The sequence below is a fragment of the Gymnoscopelus braueri genome (genome assembly GCF_963280865.1).
Source record: "Gymnoscopelus braueri genome assembly, chromosome: 1".
NCBI lineage: Eukaryota > Metazoa > Chordata > Actinopteri > Myctophiformes > Myctophidae > Gymnoscopelus > Gymnoscopelus braueri.
This window is the reverse complement of record NC_137603.1, coordinates 2,494,822-2,512,815: the sequence shown is the minus strand read 5'-3', so window position 1 is coordinate 2,512,815 and position 17,994 is coordinate 2,494,822. Positions and strand designations below refer to the sequence as shown.

Below are 17,994 nucleotides of genomic sequence, written 5' to 3'. Positions count from 1 at the left end.
TCCTCCTCCAGGCATTCCTGAGGTATCGGCTGTTCACGAGTTTCAGACGGACGGACGACCCCAAATCACAATGTGATCTGCTGTGCTGCTAGTGTTGATTTTGACAGCAAATTTTGATTTAGTTTTAGTCATATTTTAGTCATCTGAAATGTTTAAGTTTTTGTCTAGTTTTAGTCGACTAAATATACAGTTGATTTAGTCGACTAAAATGTATCTTGGCGGTGCCTTGATGGCGTCGTAATGGTTGATTTTACACTTGGTTGCATGCTGAAAATAGCCTATCTACAAGCTCACAACGCGTCGCAGTGAGCTTGTAGATCTGCAATTTTCATAGAGCAACCAAACATAAAATGACTTGTCTTTTAATTCTAATGGATCTCTTCTCCACTAGATCCTCACAAACATTTTCTAGTTTTTATTTGTCGAAGAAATTGTCAATATATTTAGTCTTAGTTTTAGTCATGGTGGCTTAGCTTTGATTTATTTCATCAGTGTAAAAAGGTAGTTTTTCATCATGGTTTCAGTCGACGAAATCGACGCTGGCTGCGATTTCCGTACATAAAATGTGCAAAGAACCACAGACTGGTGAGGTGGTGTCTGTGTTTTGGGGAATGCTGTGGGGAACGTTGGGTGAGAGAGAGTATATAGTACAGTTTTCATGGGTGTGCAAATCAAAAGCTCCACATGGATTTGTTCTGAAGGTTTTAACCCATTAAGACCTGGAAAGCATCTGTGTCACTTTAGATTTCTTTGGCTATTCAAAAATAGCAGATATACAAGCTCATAGAGTGGCACCGAGTGCCGCGCTACGAGCTTGTAGATCTGCTATTTTTGAAAAACCGTGAAAAAATATTTTTAGTATTTTTTTCAAAAAACGTAGGATTTAGAAAACATTTTAAGAATCGGACTCAGGCCTTAACACATTGCGTGCAAATCGCGTAGTTCTACGCGAACCTAAATAACAGCGCAGCGTGCCAGTCGCGTAGATCTACGCGAAGTGGTCTTTTTTTTCCTCGCAGTGACACATTTCATTGTAGCACTCTCTCTCAGTGACACATTTCATTGTAGCACTCTCTCGCAGTGACACATTTCATTGTAGCACTCTCTCGCAGTGACACATTTCATTGTAGCACTCTCTCGCAGTGACACATTTCATTGTAGCACTCTCTCGCAGTGACACATTTCATTGTAGCACACCGGAAACGGAAATGAATGTCAATCGAAGATTTTCGTTCCCATCCGCCGCCGCTCTAAAGCTTCCGCTAATCCGCCATTATCTCTGTGTTGTTTTTCTCCGCGCTGAACGCTGTTTAATAGAAACTGCGACTACTGCAAAATGGAATGTCGCCTTTTGAAAATTTCTTCTCTGGGCCACTCACACAGCTACCCTGAGTGTCTACAAACAGTTTAACGCGCGATCATAAGGTATTTAGCGAGGTCTGTGGCGAGGTGAAAAAAACAACAATAAATCGCTGGCACTGGTGAGTATACATTATGATATTAAACTCTGGCATGGAATGTGTTAATGGGTTAGGCCAAAATGTCAAAAGTGACATCATCATAACCCTATACTGAACTGAACTGAATAACAGTACAGAGATCACAGCTGTGATTTATTTTGTTCTGCCGTTCGTCACATGACTGCGGGGAGTAGGGATGGGACATTAATCGTTATTATCGTTTATCGTGAAAAAAAAACGCTCACAATATATCGGATCGTGGAGATTTTAATGTATCCCTCATACACACTGGAATCAATTCACCTTTGCCAAACTGCATATCCGGTGACACTTAAAGCCTCTAGAATTTGTATAACGGGCAAATGTTTTTGCCAAAAAAATAGCCGATCTATAAGTTCACAACGCGTCGCAGTGCCCGTAGCCTATTCGCAGTGCCGTGCCCGTAACCTATTCTCATCAAGCAGATAGGACAATAGAATAGACTGCACCTGTTACGTTATTTGAAAGATCTGCTGGTCTGCCATACTGCTGTATCCGGCAAGCTACTAGCTCGCTACATTGTTATCGTAGAATGAAAATAGCTCATTGTCCCGTCCGTAATGTGAACAGAACCGCGACACTCTTAAAGGGATAGTTCACCCCAAAAATTACCATTGCGACTTGAATTCAGGATCTCTTTTTTTTTTCCTAAGCCAATAATTTGATGACCAGCGGACCGCTAGGCAGCGGTTCCGGTAGGAGACACAACAAAGGAGACTCTTTGTGTCTCCTACCGGAACCGCTGCCGGTCATCACATTATTGTCTTATAGGAATGAGACAAAAACTTAAAAATATCCATGAATTCAAGTCTCCATGGGGTGACTAATCGATAGGGGGAATGACAAGTAATTTTCGGGGTGAACTATCCCTTTAAGGGCAGCTCATTGCAGCCATTATCCCCAGATGACAGCGGTCTGCAACCGGTCAGTCCAGACTCCAGACCGCTGCAATGTCTTGCAACTGGTTGCAAGTTGCGACTAATTGCATTGGTGTGTGAACTGGCCTTTATCCATGCTTAACCCATTAACACATTGAATGCCAATCGCGTACATCTACGCGAACCTATTTAAAGCCGCAGCGTGCCAGTCGCGTAGATCTACGCGAACCGCCGAGTCGCGGTGAAAATTTTCCAGGTGCACTTTCGGATTTTTTTTAATCCATTTCCGGTTCCGGTTTGATGACCGGAAACAGAATTATTTGGGATCCGCTTTTGACGATCACGTCGGCCCCCATTCTAAAGCGCACACTGAAACTCAATTCTCTTCCTGTAGTTTTTTCTCCTCGCATATCACTGTTTAACGTAATCCGCTCTAACTACAATCATGGAGATCCGTTTGACATGTGTTTTCACTGGGAGATACAGTGAGATCTCGCGGATGTAAACAGACCGTGTACGGCTCAATCTTAAGGATTTTAACAAGATCTATGGCGACATGAAAAAAACAAAAAAACAACAATAACACGTTGGCACTGGTGAGTACATTATGAGATTAACCTCTGGCGGTCAATGTGTTAAGACCTGAGGCCATTCTTAAAAATGTTTTCTAAATCCTGACAGTTTTTTGAAAAGAATCTTTAAAAAAAATATTTTTTCAATTTTTTCAAAAATAGCAGATCTACAAGCTCATAGCGCGGCACTCGGTGCCGCGCTATGAGCTTGTAGATCTGCTATTTTTGAATAGCAAAAGAAATCTAAAGTGACACAGATGCGTTCCAGGTCTTAATGGGTTAAATATGAACACATGTATTATTGAATTCGTTACACTATTGTGGTATTATGGTTGCTACTATATATGTCTATGAATTGAATACCAAGGACCCCAATGGAAACAAGACCGCAAGGACTTTTTTTTGGACGGACCTTCTAATAAAAGATTCAACCAATCAATCAATCAAACACCACTTCTGCAGGGCTGTGAGTTTGAAAGCCAAAGTGGGCAGACAACAGACAACAGACACAACAACAGACAACAGACACAACAAGCGCCTTAAAACTGAAGCAACAACAGAACAACACCCATGACCCCTGGAGCTCCAGCAGTACAGGACAGCTGATTGTAAGCATGCCCAGACACAGACACAATCACATTTCTCAAAGTATCTGTCATTTCTCCAGGAGTTTCTTCATCAGATTAACCCGAAATTACGAGGAGGACATATCCACTCAAAAGACAAAAACAAAACAATAAGAGATGTACACACACAATTCAGGGTTCCTTGAGAACTCTGAGAGTGTAGAAATGTAACCACAGGTCCATTTGGTTCCATTTTGTACACTCTCAAGAGTTTTGAGGGTCCGTGAAATTAAAAGGTTTGAGAGCCACTGATCTAGGAGTAAATAAAAATGAAAAAACATATATAAAACAGCAGTGCAACGTCAACTGAATTATTCAGAATACTAAATAATTGATGACTGCAAATGACATGTATCAGAATGGCACAGACAGGCATACACAGAGTATCGGGAAAGATGCCGATACTGGCTAAAATGCTGGTATGATACCAGCATTTAGCCAGTACCGGCAGCAGTGTTGATTTTGTATGACAAAAACTATGACAAAAATGTTCATTCACTGACGAAAACAAGATGAAAACTAAGCTACGATGACTAAAACTAAGACTAAATATATTGACAATTTTGTCAACAAATAAAAACTAAAATGTTAGCGAGGGACTACCGGACTAGTGCAGAAGAGATCCAGTAGAACTAAGACTAGTGGAGAAGAGATCCAGTAGAACTAAGACTAGTGGAGAAGAGATCCAGTAGAACTAAGACTAGTGGAGAAGAGATCCAGTAGAACTAAGACTAGTGGAGAAGAGATCCAGTACAACTAAGACTAGTGGAGAACAGATCCAGTAGAACTAAGACTAGAGGAGAAGAGATCCAGTAGAACTAAGACTAGTGGAGAAGAGATCCAGTACAACTAAGACTAGTGCAGAAGAGATCCAGTAGAACTAAGACTAGTGGAGAAGAGATCCAGTAGAACTAAGACTAGTGGAGAAGAGATCCAGTACAACTAAGACTAGTGGAGAAGAGATCCAGTAGAACTAAAAGACAAGTAATTTTATGCTTGGTTGCGCACAGGTGTTGCGCTCTGAAAATAGCAGATCTACAAGCTCACAACGCGTCGCAACGCGTCGCAACGCGTCGCAGCGCGGCGCGTTGTGAGCTTGTAGATCGGCTATTTTCAGCATGCAACCAAGTGTAAAATCAGCCATCACGACGCCACCAAGGCACCGCCAACATACATTTTAGTCGACTAAATCAACTGTAGATTTAGTCGCCTAAAATCTTATGATATTTAGTCGACTAAAACTGCACTAACAGTAAAACATTTCAGGTGACTAAAATATGACTAAGACTAAAATGGAATTTGATTCCAAAGACAATGACTAAAACTGAATCAAAATGTATTGTCAAAATCAACTCTGATCGGCAGCCTTTTTCCGATACCGGTATCGCTTATCGTAAAACGATAGAGCCATATGAAATCCATTTTATTTTTTTCCCAATTCCGTTTTATTTTTTCCCAAATTCTGTTTTTCCCATTTTAATATTTCTGAATTCTGTATTTTGCTTTTTATGCTCATTTTTACCATAAAAAAAGTGTCTGGTAAGTGGAAATGAATAAATGTCCACAATTTAATAAGATATAACAGTCCATACATGTCTCTGAAAGAAATCTACACAATTCGCAAAAATGTTACCCAAAATAATTCGGTCTGAGCATGCGCAAAATGGCGTCGCCCATGTATTATCATCATTTCTATCGTCTTTCTAAGACGATTTCTACGTGGATTTTATTGTTATAAAGTAGGATGTGGCCATGCAAAATGGTGGTGTCCCGTGGATTAGTAAAAATTTGCGGTAAAAAAAATTTTACCGCGAATATTTTTTATATTCCAAATTCTGCAATATTCCGTTTTTTATTCCAATTCCATTTTTATTGGTCAATTCCGTGATTCCGTCCGCGATTCCGTTAACATGGATTTCATATGGCTCTAGAAAACGACAACAAACAACAAAAAGCAGCAGGTGTGTCTTCAGCGTACCTGGGGCAGGGCGGTGTTGAGCTGCCTCTGCAGCGAGTCCCTCTCGTGGCTGACCTCGTGCAGCTTGCCCTGCGTCAGGCCCAGGTTCTCCTGGCTCTCCCGCAGCGTGTCCAGCAGGCGGTCCCTCTCCTCCAGCATGGACACCATCAGGGACTCAAAGTGACCCTCCGAGTCCGACTGCAGCGGGGAGCCCGAGCCGCGGCGGCCCCCGCCTCCGCCCCCCGGACCCTCCGCCTCGCTGATGGTGGGCATGACCTCGCACATCATCTGTGTGGGGGGAGGGGGATGGGAGAGAGAGCGAGAGAGAGAGACAAAGGAAGAATAAGAATGATATACTGTATAGGAGTGGTTCTCAAGTGTTTTTCGTGCCAAGGACCCCCAAGGGGCCATGCCAAGGGGTCCGCGGCCACCTGAAAATATGTTGTGCCAGGGGCCCCCCAGAAGCAAAGATTTTTTGTTAAAAATGTTCGCCTCAAAAAGAAAAAAAAAACAAGTTAAAATTTGCACACAAGATTTTTCAAAAATAGCAGATCTACAAGCTCATAGCGCTAACATGCAGCGTTGGTTGCCACATTTTGTGAGAGAAACAAGCGACCAACCAACCGAGTCTGTGAAAACGAGCCCAACAACAGGCCACGCGAGCACTTCAAAACTGGGGCTATTTGAAAATAGCAGATCTACAAGCTCACAGCGCATCAGCTCACAGCACCGCCTCCACGCTATGGGGGGGGGGGGGGGGGGGGTCAGTACCATGGATATCGTTCCGATGTACCATAAGGTACAAATATGGTTTGTTATTATTTTTACATTAACCACTTCAACCAAGCATCCCTATTCTGAGACGAACTTTAGCCAAAAATAAGCACACAACGCCTCGCAGCCCGAGGCATTGTGTGCTTGTAGATCTGCTATTTTTGGCAAAGTGGTTTGGTATAGGGGGGGGGAAAGAGTGAAAGTACATAAAGTACAGAGTGAAAGGTCAGGTTTACTAAGTATTGTTTAAGTGCATGGTTACATGTCTGTAAATACACATTAAACATGAATCCAACATGATAGTGCTGTGAAACAAGTCTATGAAGCTGCCTATGAAATCTATAAAAAAAAGAAAAATGTATACAATATATAATGGGGGGGTCCCTGCTTTCTCTCTCTCTCTCAGCCAAGGGGTCCTTGGCCTGAAAACGTAGGAGACCCCTGTGGTAGGAGACTCAAAGTTGACCCTTCGAGTCTCCTACCGGTCATCAATTATTGTCTCAGGAATGCGACGAAAACTAAATAAATCTCCATGAATTCAAGGCTTCGTGGGGTGTGTAATCCATCAAAAAAAATTATGTAAAAAAAAAGGGTTTTGCACAAATCGGCCTCCTGGTGGCGCTATAACAGGCCCATGTGAAAAAATTGGGGCAGAGGTTCTGAATTGGCATCCAGGGAGTGTGTGTGCACAGTTTCGGAGCGACCGGGCCAACGGTGCCAGAGATTAGCTGGTAACACACAGACAGGACACACACACGGACGGACGGACGGACGGACGGACAGGGGCGAAAACATACTCTCTCGCCATGCCTTTCGGCCTGGCGGAGACAAAAAGTCATTTTGGGGGTGAACTATCCCTTTAATGTGGGCCTTTGAGATCGTACCATAGATTGAGGGCTATAACACAGATCAATTACAGTTAGAATGTGAACAGCCTCTTCCTGCACACAGAGCTGCTCTTACAGTCAGAACACCAGCCAGTCAGGCAGAGAAACCTCCTATCTATCGCCATTATTCAAACCGTTTGTGTTTTTTAACCCATTAAGACCTGAGGCCGCGTCTAAAAAATTCAAAATCCTAACAATTTTTGGGAAAAAAAATATAAAAAAATATTTTTCACGATTTTTCAAAAATAGCAGATCTGCAAGCTCGTAGCGCGGCACTCGGTGCCGCGCTATGAGCTTGTAGATCTGCTATTTTTGAATAGCCAGAGAAATCTAAAGTGACACAGATGCGTTCCAGGTCTTAATGGGTTAAACGTGAATAAACGGCTCTACTTAGTTGATCATACCACAGCGTCACACAAAGGTATCAAACGCGGCGCGTTTCGAGCTTGTAGATCTGCTACTTTTGAATGTGAATCTTGAAAAAGTAACAGTTTTTGGACATATGAGGTCTGGAACGCTACAGAGACGATATGTAATCACGGGGTCCTCGGGGCTCTGCAGCCTGGACTGTCTCTGTCTCCATCCTAACCAGAAACTAAACCATACATGGGCAACTGGCGGCCCCCGGGGGGCCACATGCGGCCCCTCACCTTCACATAATGCGGCCCCCGCAGGTTAATATCAGAATAGTGATATATTATTGATTTCAGCTGTTATGATTCCTAACATGCAAACATGACCCGCTTTAATTACTTCAGTCTATATTAGTAGCTTAATGACTAGTATTAACATTGTATTTTATGTATTTTTTTATGTCCAAAGTATTTGTATTTAACACATTGAGTGCCAAGAACGCATAGATGCGTTCTTTGCGTTCTTTTGAATCCATCACTTGTGTGCCAAGAACGCATCTATGCGTTTTTTCAAAAAAAATAAAAATAAAATAAAAATTTGACCCAAAGACTAAGGAGATATGATTTTTTGAAGATTTAAACTCCCATCCACTTCCTTGTTAACTTAAAACTTAAAAATTCTGTATCTCGGCTCCTGAGTACTTTTTTTTTCTCAATGAAAAATCTCTGGCATAAAACAGCTAAAAAATCTGAAATAACTCTGGCATTCAATGTGTTAAGTTCATAAAGTTGACATAAGTATAACTAAATGCATTTGAAATTAAATAAAAATGTTACTTATCAGGATTCCAATTGAAAAATAGCAACCAAAAATAAAATCAGGATTTCAATTCAAAAATAACAAAAATAGCCGATCTACAAGCTCAAAACGCGTCGCAGGGCGACGCGTTTTGAGCTTGTAGATCGGCTATTTTTGTTACTTTTGTGTGACATAGAATGGCGAAGTACGGCATTCATTTAAGAAAAAAGTCAAAATACAGCGATAAGAGCTAGGTTTCTGTATAGTATATGCATCGTGGCCCTCTGGAGTGAGTGTGGATATACAGTATAATGGCCCTCTCCATCATCAAAGTGGCATCACCCCTGAACTGAACGTAAAGGGCGTGTATGATTATATTATTGTATTATTAGTATCGTAGTACACGTACTACTCTTCATCATTTACTGTATTGCATTGTTGTCGTTGCTCTCGTTTGGGTTTTTTTTCTATACCCCAGGAATTGTTACTGCTGCTGTTGTCATGACAACCAATGAATGAACGTTCCCCCCCCCCTCTGGGATTTATAGCGTGGTTATCCTATCTGTAGGAGGGATGAGACGATGACCTCATCCACAACACCAACACACCAGGGAACCAGCCGTTAATGAGTAGTGAGGAACCCCGGGCAATTACCACGACTAAAGAAGGCTCCTTAATGCATTACGACCGGGAACGCATCTGTGTCATATTATATTTTTTAGCTATGACCATTATTAATTTGGCTGTTCAAAAATAGCAGATATACAAGCTTGTAGATAAAAAAAAATTGTTTATCGTGAAAGTTTGTGCAAATCTTTGAATATATATTTTTTAACCGAACATTTGTTACTCAAATCTTTGCTTCTTGGGGTCCCTGGAACATCATATTTTGAGATGGGGGGGGTCCGTGGCCAAAGAAATATCATTTTGTGGGGTCCTTGACATGAAAAAGGTTTGAGAACCACTGATATTATTATAGCAAAAAACGTTTTTTCAAAAAAACGTAGGATTTAGAAGACATTTGTAGAATCCCCCAGGAAGCAAAGATTTGAGTTACAAATGTTCACTTTAAAATATATTCAAAGATTAGCACAAATTTTCACGATACAAAAAACTAAACATACATATATATATATATATTCAAAGATTTGCAAAAAAGAATAGTTTTTGAACAGCCATTTTTTTTATATCCAAAGTATAATATAATGGTTTAAGAATGACAAATAAATGACAGATGCTTTCCCTATCTTGATGGGTTAACTAACTGTAGTGGAATATCATGATGCACATGCACACACACACACACACACACACACACACACACACACACACAGTCACTGCCACTATGGGGTCAATAAAGGCTCACGTCATCCAAGGTAACATGGACAGACCCCCCCCCCCCCCCCGTTTTTTTTTATTAACAAGTAAGACGCGCGAACGCGGGAAGCAAACGCAGCTCGAAAATGTTGTGTATTTACGGACTTGTAATCCGTGTTATTTCACCGTGATGGGGAGAGCATAGAGAGAAAGTCACGTGACTGCCTCCGCCTCGCATTGAAGTTAATGGGGGGGGGGGGGATATGGTTCTCCTATGCACGGAGTTTGGGAGTTCCTAGTCATCTATGCACGGAATTGCCGTTTGTCAATCCGTGCTATTTCACCGTGTTTGGGGGGCGAGTGGGTTGGTTTCATAGTAAGCTCCACTCTGAGATCTGTCAGCAGCCAATGAGAGCGTGACCCCTAGAGGACACACACACACACACAACCCGAGCACGGTTTCACAGTAAGCTCCACTTGGGCGGAGGCGCGCGGCACCGAGTGCCGTGCTATGAGCTTGTAGATCTGCTATTTTTAGAAAAATCGTGTCCCTGGAACAAAATATTTTTAGATGGGAGGGGGTCCGCGGACAAATACATGTTATTCTGGGGGTCCTTGACAAGACAAAAGCCAGAAACCATTGATAATATAGCAACATAAGTTAAAAAAAGATATATTAAAAAGGATTAGGATTTAGAAGACATTTGTAAAATCCCCAGAAGCAAAGATTTGAGTTAAAAACTTTCGCTTTAAAAAAGTATATATATATATATATTCAAACTCAAGATTTGAACACATTTTCACGATTAAAAAAAAGAATTAGCAGATCTACAAGCTTGTAGCGCGGGCGGCACTTGGTGCCGTGCTACGAGCTTGTAATGACACAGATGCGTTCCCGGTCTTAAAGGGTTAAATTGTTAATCGCAATTATTTGGTCATCTTAAATGTGTAATGGTGACAGACAGGCCTAATGGGAACAACTCTAGTGTGAGCCCACTGCCCAGGTAGGAGGAAGAGGCCTGTGTAAGTTAACAAGTGTAGAGGCTGACGTTTGTTGGCCATGATGCACGGATGGACAGACAGACAGACAGACAGACAGACAGACAGACAGACAATAGCCGGGGCAGGAAGGCCTGTGGAATAATTACAACCACTCTCTGGCCCCCGCCCCCCCCCCCCAGGGGGCCTTAGGACCTGTAGACTGCCGGACAGAAAGGCCTGAAGTCATGTGATCTGGATTTAACATACCTAAGAGGACATTTACAACTCAACAGTAATTTGCAAAATGGGAGGACCTGAGTGCTAACCAATTGCAACCCCCCCCCCCCCCCACACACACACACACACACACACACACACACACACACACACACACACACACACACACACACACACACACACACACACACACACACACACACACACACACACACACACACACACACACACACACACACACACACACACACACACACACACACACACACACACACACACACACACACACACACACACACACACACACACACACCACTATAATGGCCAAAGGGCATTTTCTTTCAGAAGCCATTGTGTCCAGTTCAGCGACCATAACACTCTACTGTCTGTAACTCTTAATAACTGTATCAAAGACCCCCCCCCCCCCTCCTACCACCCATAAATAAAAACATAAACATTTATGAATACTTACTTACACAGTAACCATCAGTGGTGGAATATGCCACATTAACCCATGTTAGCAGTGTTGCCATGTCTGCTTATTATAAGCGACTTTTGGCTAGTTCTTCTGTTAAGTCATGTGATCTGGGGGGGCCATAGCTGAGTGGTTAGTGAGCCCGCCTAGGGAGCCAGAGGCCCTGGTTGCCCCAGGTACGATTCCAGGCCACGCCAGCATGTGTGTCGATGAAATGAAATGTGTCCCTGAGCAAGACTCTTAACCCCTAATTGCTCACAGGCCCTCATTGGAAACAAGCCCGCAAGGACTTTCATGAACGTCCTGTTAAAGGAGGAGTTCACCCAAAAAAAATCTTATTTTTTATCAATTACACACCCCATGAAGCCTTGATTTCATGAATTTATTTTTGTTTTTGTGGCATTCCTAAAACAATAATTTGATGACCGTGTGTATTTCCGGTAGGAGACACAAATAATCTACTTTGTGTCTCCTACCGGATACATTAGCCGGTAGGAGACGGGAATCAAATTATTAGCTTAGGAATGCGACAAAAACAAAAAAGAATCCATGGATTCAAGGCTTCATAGGGTGTGCAATTGATAGAAAATAAGTCATTTTTTGGGTGAACTCCTCCTTTAAAAGGAATTATCCTTGTTGCATATAAATATTGGTAGTTGTGGCCTTGCGGGTTGCAGCTTTTTGGGCTTGTTTCTAATGTGTAGTTGTTTTTTTGGGGCTTGTTTCTAATGTGTAGTTGTTGTTTTTTGGGCTTGTTTCTAATGTGTAGTTGGTTATTGGAGCTTGTTTTCTAATGTTTAAACCACTGGTTCTCAAACATTTTCATGTCCTCATGGACCCCCGAATTCATATGTTTTTGTCCCTCCATAACCCTCATTTGAAAATGTTTTGTGCCAGGGAGTCCCCGTACCAGATATGTGTTTGTGTAATATTTCACATTGTATTTCAAGATTTTTTTGGGGGGGAAAATAGCAGATCTACAAGCTCACAGCGCATCGCGCGTGCGTTGTGAGCTTGTAGATCTGCTTATTTTCAAAAGTGCTCGTGTGGCCTGTTATAGTAGCAGCTTCTTTTTGGCTCATATTCATCATACACTTGGTTGGTTGCTTGTTTCTCTCACAAAATGTGGCAACCAACACTGCATGTCTGTCAGCAGACTGGATGAAAACATAAAACCAGTTTCACCAAAACGAGGTCAGGCCATCCAAGAACAATGTTTATCAGAAGGGGGGGGGGGGGTATTAACAGATGGCGGGTCCAGTCCAACTTATTGACAACATCCCTTATGTTGTAACGTAAAGATCAACAGTCACCAATCATGGGTCTTTATGTTGTAATGCAGGGGTCTTCAACAGGGGTTCCGGGACCCCTAGGAGGCCCTCAGAGCTACTACAGGGGGTCCGCCAAATCTTTGTGTGACATGATTTTTTTTTACATTAAAGGGGTAGTTCACCCCCCAAATAACTTTTTTTCTATTGATTACTGACCATCTGGAGCCTTGAATTCATAATTTTTTTTTTGTTTTTGTCACATTCCTAAGCCAATAATTTGATTATAATAAATGTGTCCCCATTGATTCCGGTAGGAGACACAAATGCATTTGTGTCTCCTACCGGAATCAATGGGGCTACATTTATTATAATCAAATAATAAAGGAAGGAATGCGACAAAAACAAAAAAATATCCATGAATTCAAGGCTCCATGGGGTGAGTAATCAATAGAAAAAAAGTTATTTGGGGGGTGAACTACCCCTTTAACCACTTGAACCCCTAGCATCCCTGTTCTGAGGGGAACATTAGCCGAAAATATCAGATCTACAAGCTCACAACGCCTCACAGCACGAGGCGTTGAGAGCTTGTAGATCTGATATCTTTTCAGGCCAAGGACCCCCTAGCTGAGAGAGAGAGAGATGAAGCAGGGACCCCCTCTATATTGTATAAAATCGTGTTTCAGATAAACTTTTGCTGCTCTTTTTCCCCCCTCTACACACCTATAACTCTGTGCCAAAAATAGCAGATCTACAAGCTCACAACGCCTCGCGCTGCGAGGCGTTGTGAGCTTGTAGATCGGCTATTTTTGGCTAAAGTTCTCCTCAGGAAAGGGATGCTAGGGTTCAAGTGGTTAATGTAAAAGAGAAAATCATGTCACAAAGATTTGGCAGACCCCCTGTAGTAACTCTGAGGACCCCCTAGGGGTCCCGGACCCCCTGTTGAAGACCCCTGTTGTAATGTAAAAATGTATGCATTTAAAAATAGCATATAATAGATATACAAGCTATGAGGCTATGAGGCTATGAGGTTGTAGATCTGCTATTTTGTTTGAAAAAAAAATGGTGCAAATCTTTGAATATATATCATTTTTTAAAGCTGACCATTTGTCCAATTAAATATTGACAAATATTGAAAGAAGCATTGAATCGAGTAAAAAATGTTCGCTTTAAAACATCTCGCACACATTTTCACGATTTAAAAAAAATTAGCAGATCTACAAGCTCATATCGCGGCACTCGTGGCACTCGGTGCCGCACTATGAGCTTGTAGATCAGCTATTTTTGAATAGCCCAAAGAAATCTAAAATGGCAGGAGATGCGCGACACAGACCACGTGGTTGTAGGGTGGTTTTGAGATGCTTAATCAGATGGATTAATAATTAATAAAAAAAAGTCATATCAATTATAAGGCCAATAGAAAAAAGTAGAACAGTGATGGCATTCACTCATTCACTGCCTACAGTTGTTATCTATTTCCAACAGTTGACCAACAAACCCCTGTTTTTTTTTGTGTGTTATCCTTCTAACATAACGTAACCTTTGACTGTAATACCTGTACTGTTAAAGTTCTTAAAGGGATAGTTCACCCAAAAAAATACTTTTTTTCCTAGCGTTAGTTTAGTTTTTGTCGCATTCTTAAGCCATTCATTTGATGACCAACGGACCGGTAGGTAGGCAGCGGTTCCGGTAGGAGACACAAAGGAGACTCTTTGTGTCTCCTACCGGAACCGCTGCAGGTCATCAAATTGTTGTTTTCGGAATGAGACAAAAACTTAAGAATATCCATTAATTCAAGTCTCCATGAGGTGACTAATCAATAGGAAAAAAAAGGTGAACTATCCCTTTAATAAAAATATTCAATCAAAGAGTCCTGAAAATGCTCTCATGAAGTGGTGTGTGTGTGTGTGTGTGTGTGTGTGTGTGTTTGTGTGTGTCTTACATTGTTTTCTGCTTCTTTTTTTTATATAGTAGATGCAACTATTGTTCTCTGTAAAGAATGAACCTCGTATTCCAACTAGGGACGATATGAAAATGACATCACAATTATTGTGGCAAATATAATTGCGATTAACCATATTATGGCGATAATCAAAATATGCTTAAAAACTTAAAATGCCACTTTTGTTGTTAATCACGTGAACCCCCAGCATCCCTATTCTGGGAGGGAACAGTCATTCAAAAACAGCCGATCTACAAGCTCACAACACAACGCGTTGTGAGCTTGTAGATCTGCTATTTTTTGGAAGTTGTACTGAATTTGCAGCTCAACAAAAGCTAATTCGTCCATCCTAAAATCTCTACGATACGATTACTGCGAGCGTTTTTAATCACGATAAACGATAACGATTCTCGTCCCATCCCTAATTCCAACACTTTTGGGTTAATTTATTTCCCAATGGACCTTTTAGAGTTCAGTTTTGCCCAACACCTTTTTACCTGAGCCCTTATAGTAGTACGGGGGTCCCTTTCGGTTCCATTTGCACCAACAACACATTCTCAGGGTTAAATTTAAAAGGTAGGTTAAGTGATATTTTTTGGCTAAAACAAAAAGTTTTGTATTAAAAGGTTAAAGCACTATATGCTGATAGTAATCATTGCTATAGTGTGTTTGTTCAGTAACAGGGGTCTCTCCAGCTCTTTAATAAACAGAAAATACAATTTCAGGTAGGTGACAACATTTCAGTTAATCAGGAGAGAGTATCCATTTATCAGCTTCATGTTTATAGTGTTCCAGTTCTACTTGATGTCTGATCATTTCTATGCGTCTTCACTTCCAATTTCACTTGTTTAATCTGTATCCTGTCACAATTCTCTATCCTGATTGGATAAAGTTGGTATCCTGATCTGAAAATGCATTTTCAGTTTTATAGAGACATGGAGACTCCTGTTACTGAACTAACACTCTATAGCAATGAGTACTATCACAATATAGAGCTATTTAACACTCATTTTGATCACAGAAAATCACTTACCCAACAACAATCATCATTTTTATACAGTGTGTGCTTATCTGTTTGTTTTGCTTTATTCTCTCACCTTTGCAGGATGTTGTCAGATCCCTTAGTAGTCCACTTGTATTCTCCACCGGTGTCAGTCAACGGTATATATCCAGGTTTCCCCCAGTTAGAAAATATTAAATACACAGAGTTTATCATCCAAGCTCTCAGGTCAATCCAGAGTCATTCAAGATCTACTATGGTAGTCAATCCAGAGATATTAGAGCTCTAATACAGTAGAGTCAATCCATCCAAGAGTCATTCGAGCTCTACTATAATAGTAGAGTCAATCCACAGTCGTTCGAGCTCTACTATAGTAGAGTCAGTCCCGGTGGAAAGGAATCCATGAAGGCCTTGGACAGCAGAGCCACATCCAGAGAGCCAGAGAGTGAGGGCAGGATTCCAGGTCAACGTTAGCACAGGCAGGCTAACATCCAGATGATTGCATAGCTGACATTTACCAAGAAAAACTACAGTGGATTCTTCTTTGTAATCCTTGTGTTTTCAACACACAAACAAACTACCACACAAACACACACACAACATCCTCCACAAGTATAAAACCCCACGTCCAATAAAAATTTAAATGAAACCACAACAACAGCAGTAGAACCAGCTGTTTAGTTAGTGGAGCCAACCGGCTGACGTGGAACGAGCGCTTTTAGCACGGCATGCTAATGCTAAGCTAAACCTCTGGGGGGCTCAGCCGCTTAGCTTAGCCAGCAAGCTAACTGTGGCTAACTAGCCCCGGCTAAGCTAAAGAAGCTAAAGAAGCTAAAGCTAGCTTCGGTCGGTTGGATGTGTTTGCCCCAAGTTAGCAAAGAGACACCGCTGGCTTTAATACTTCATAAAGTAAAAAATACTAATACTTTATGAAGTAAAAAAACACAAATAACCAAATACTTCCCTATAATGGAAACCCTGGCAACGCGTTAATAAAGTCCTGGCGTCAGGAAGGATGGTGTAGTTTAGTCCTCTGGTTATGGAGGAAACTAGACGATGTAAACATAAACAAACAAACCGGGGGAGAATAATGTACTCCACCAAGAGTGATGCTAATGCTAAGCTAACGGCAGTTTGTTTGGTTTAGTTAGCGTCCCGTCGTTGATCCTCCAGAACCGTTTGATGTTGATCCGCGTCACCAGAGGAACTCTGGAGTCTGGACTGAAGATCAGAACCTTCTGGGAGAAACTATGAAAACACACCATGAACCCTTCAGGTTGTTATAACCTAAGACTCTCTCTCTCTCTCTCTCTCTCTCTCTCTCTCTCTCTCTCTCTCTCTCTCTCTCTCTCTCTGTGTCTCTCTCTCTCTCTCTGCTACATCCAGGTTTAGGGGGTTTTCTATGGCTCTTCTTCCAGGACAGAGAGGAGAGGGTAACGTCGTCCTCCTGCCTGAAGCTCCGGTCCTTCCCTGATCTCTCTCTCTCTCTCTCTCTCCTGGGCTGCTGCTGCTGCTGCTGTGGCCAGGGTTGCCAGATTCGGAGAGAGAAACAAGCAACTAGGTCTAGGAAAACAAGCCCCAAAGAAGCGACTACGCTGATAGATTTATTGATTGATTGAATACTTTATTTAGAAAAAACACAGGCCTTAAAAAAACACATGAAAGTACAGTTTAAATACACGGTCAACTAAATAGGATTAAAAAGCCCATGAAAGCCTAACGGCTTGTTTCAAATGGGGTCCATATGTAGGCCTACTCAATTCATAGAGACATTAAATGACAAACATATATACACTACTATGCAGAACATCATACAAACAGTTTAGAATTGAAAGTTAAGAAAAACTAAAATATTTACTGTAAAAAGTTTGAAAAAAAGGGGTGGGGGGGGTAGGTTATGACTTTTACAGGGGCCAGTTTCAAATTGCAGCCTCCTGAAGGTACTCTTATAGGGCAGTTTTGAAGGAGAGTAGGGATCTACACTCCTAGGGCATTCCACATTTTTGTTGCATAGCAGGAGGACGAATTCAACCCCTTGTTTGTGCCGAATCTGGGTTGGACGTGATCAGTGGAGCTACCTCTGGTGTTGTGATTGTGGACTTCATTTAAGTTTTTGAAGTACTTTGACAGGTACATGGGTTCATGCTGGACTATGCTACATGAGCACATTGATTGATTGATGGATGGATGGATGGATGGATGGATGGATGGATGGATGGATGGATTGATTGATTGATTGATTGATTGATTGATTGATTGATTGATTGATTGATTGAATACTTTATTAGCAGTTTGCAACAAAAAAAGCACAGGAAAGTACAGTTCAATACAAGGTCTGCTAAGAGGATTTTAAACCCTAGAAAGCACTTTGGCTTGTTTCCATTGGGGTCCTTTTACAGGGGCCAGTTTCAAATAGCAGCCCCCTGTAG

General features: G+C 41.6%; 1 protein-coding gene across 5 annotated transcripts in view; it reads right to left on the bottom strand.

Annotated features, from left to right (window-relative positions):
• ppfia1 (PTPRF interacting protein alpha 1) overlaps positions 1 to 17,021 on the bottom strand; it is a 126,968-nt gene extending 109,947 nt beyond the window's left edge. For all 5 annotated transcript variants that reach the window (XM_080453528.1, XM_080453526.1, XM_080453529.1 and 2 more), the window contains exons 1-2: positions 15,663 to 17,021; positions 5,554 to 5,820 (exon numbers count right to left, since the gene is read on the bottom strand). In XM_080453528.1, the coding sequence (XP_080309654.1) occupies positions 5,554 to 5,820 (267 nt within the window). In that variant the 5' untranslated portion in view covers positions 15,663 to 17,021. The remainder of the gene's footprint in view (positions 1 to 5,553; positions 5,821 to 15,662) is intronic.
• Between the last annotated feature and the right edge of the window lie 973 nt (positions 17,022 to 17,994).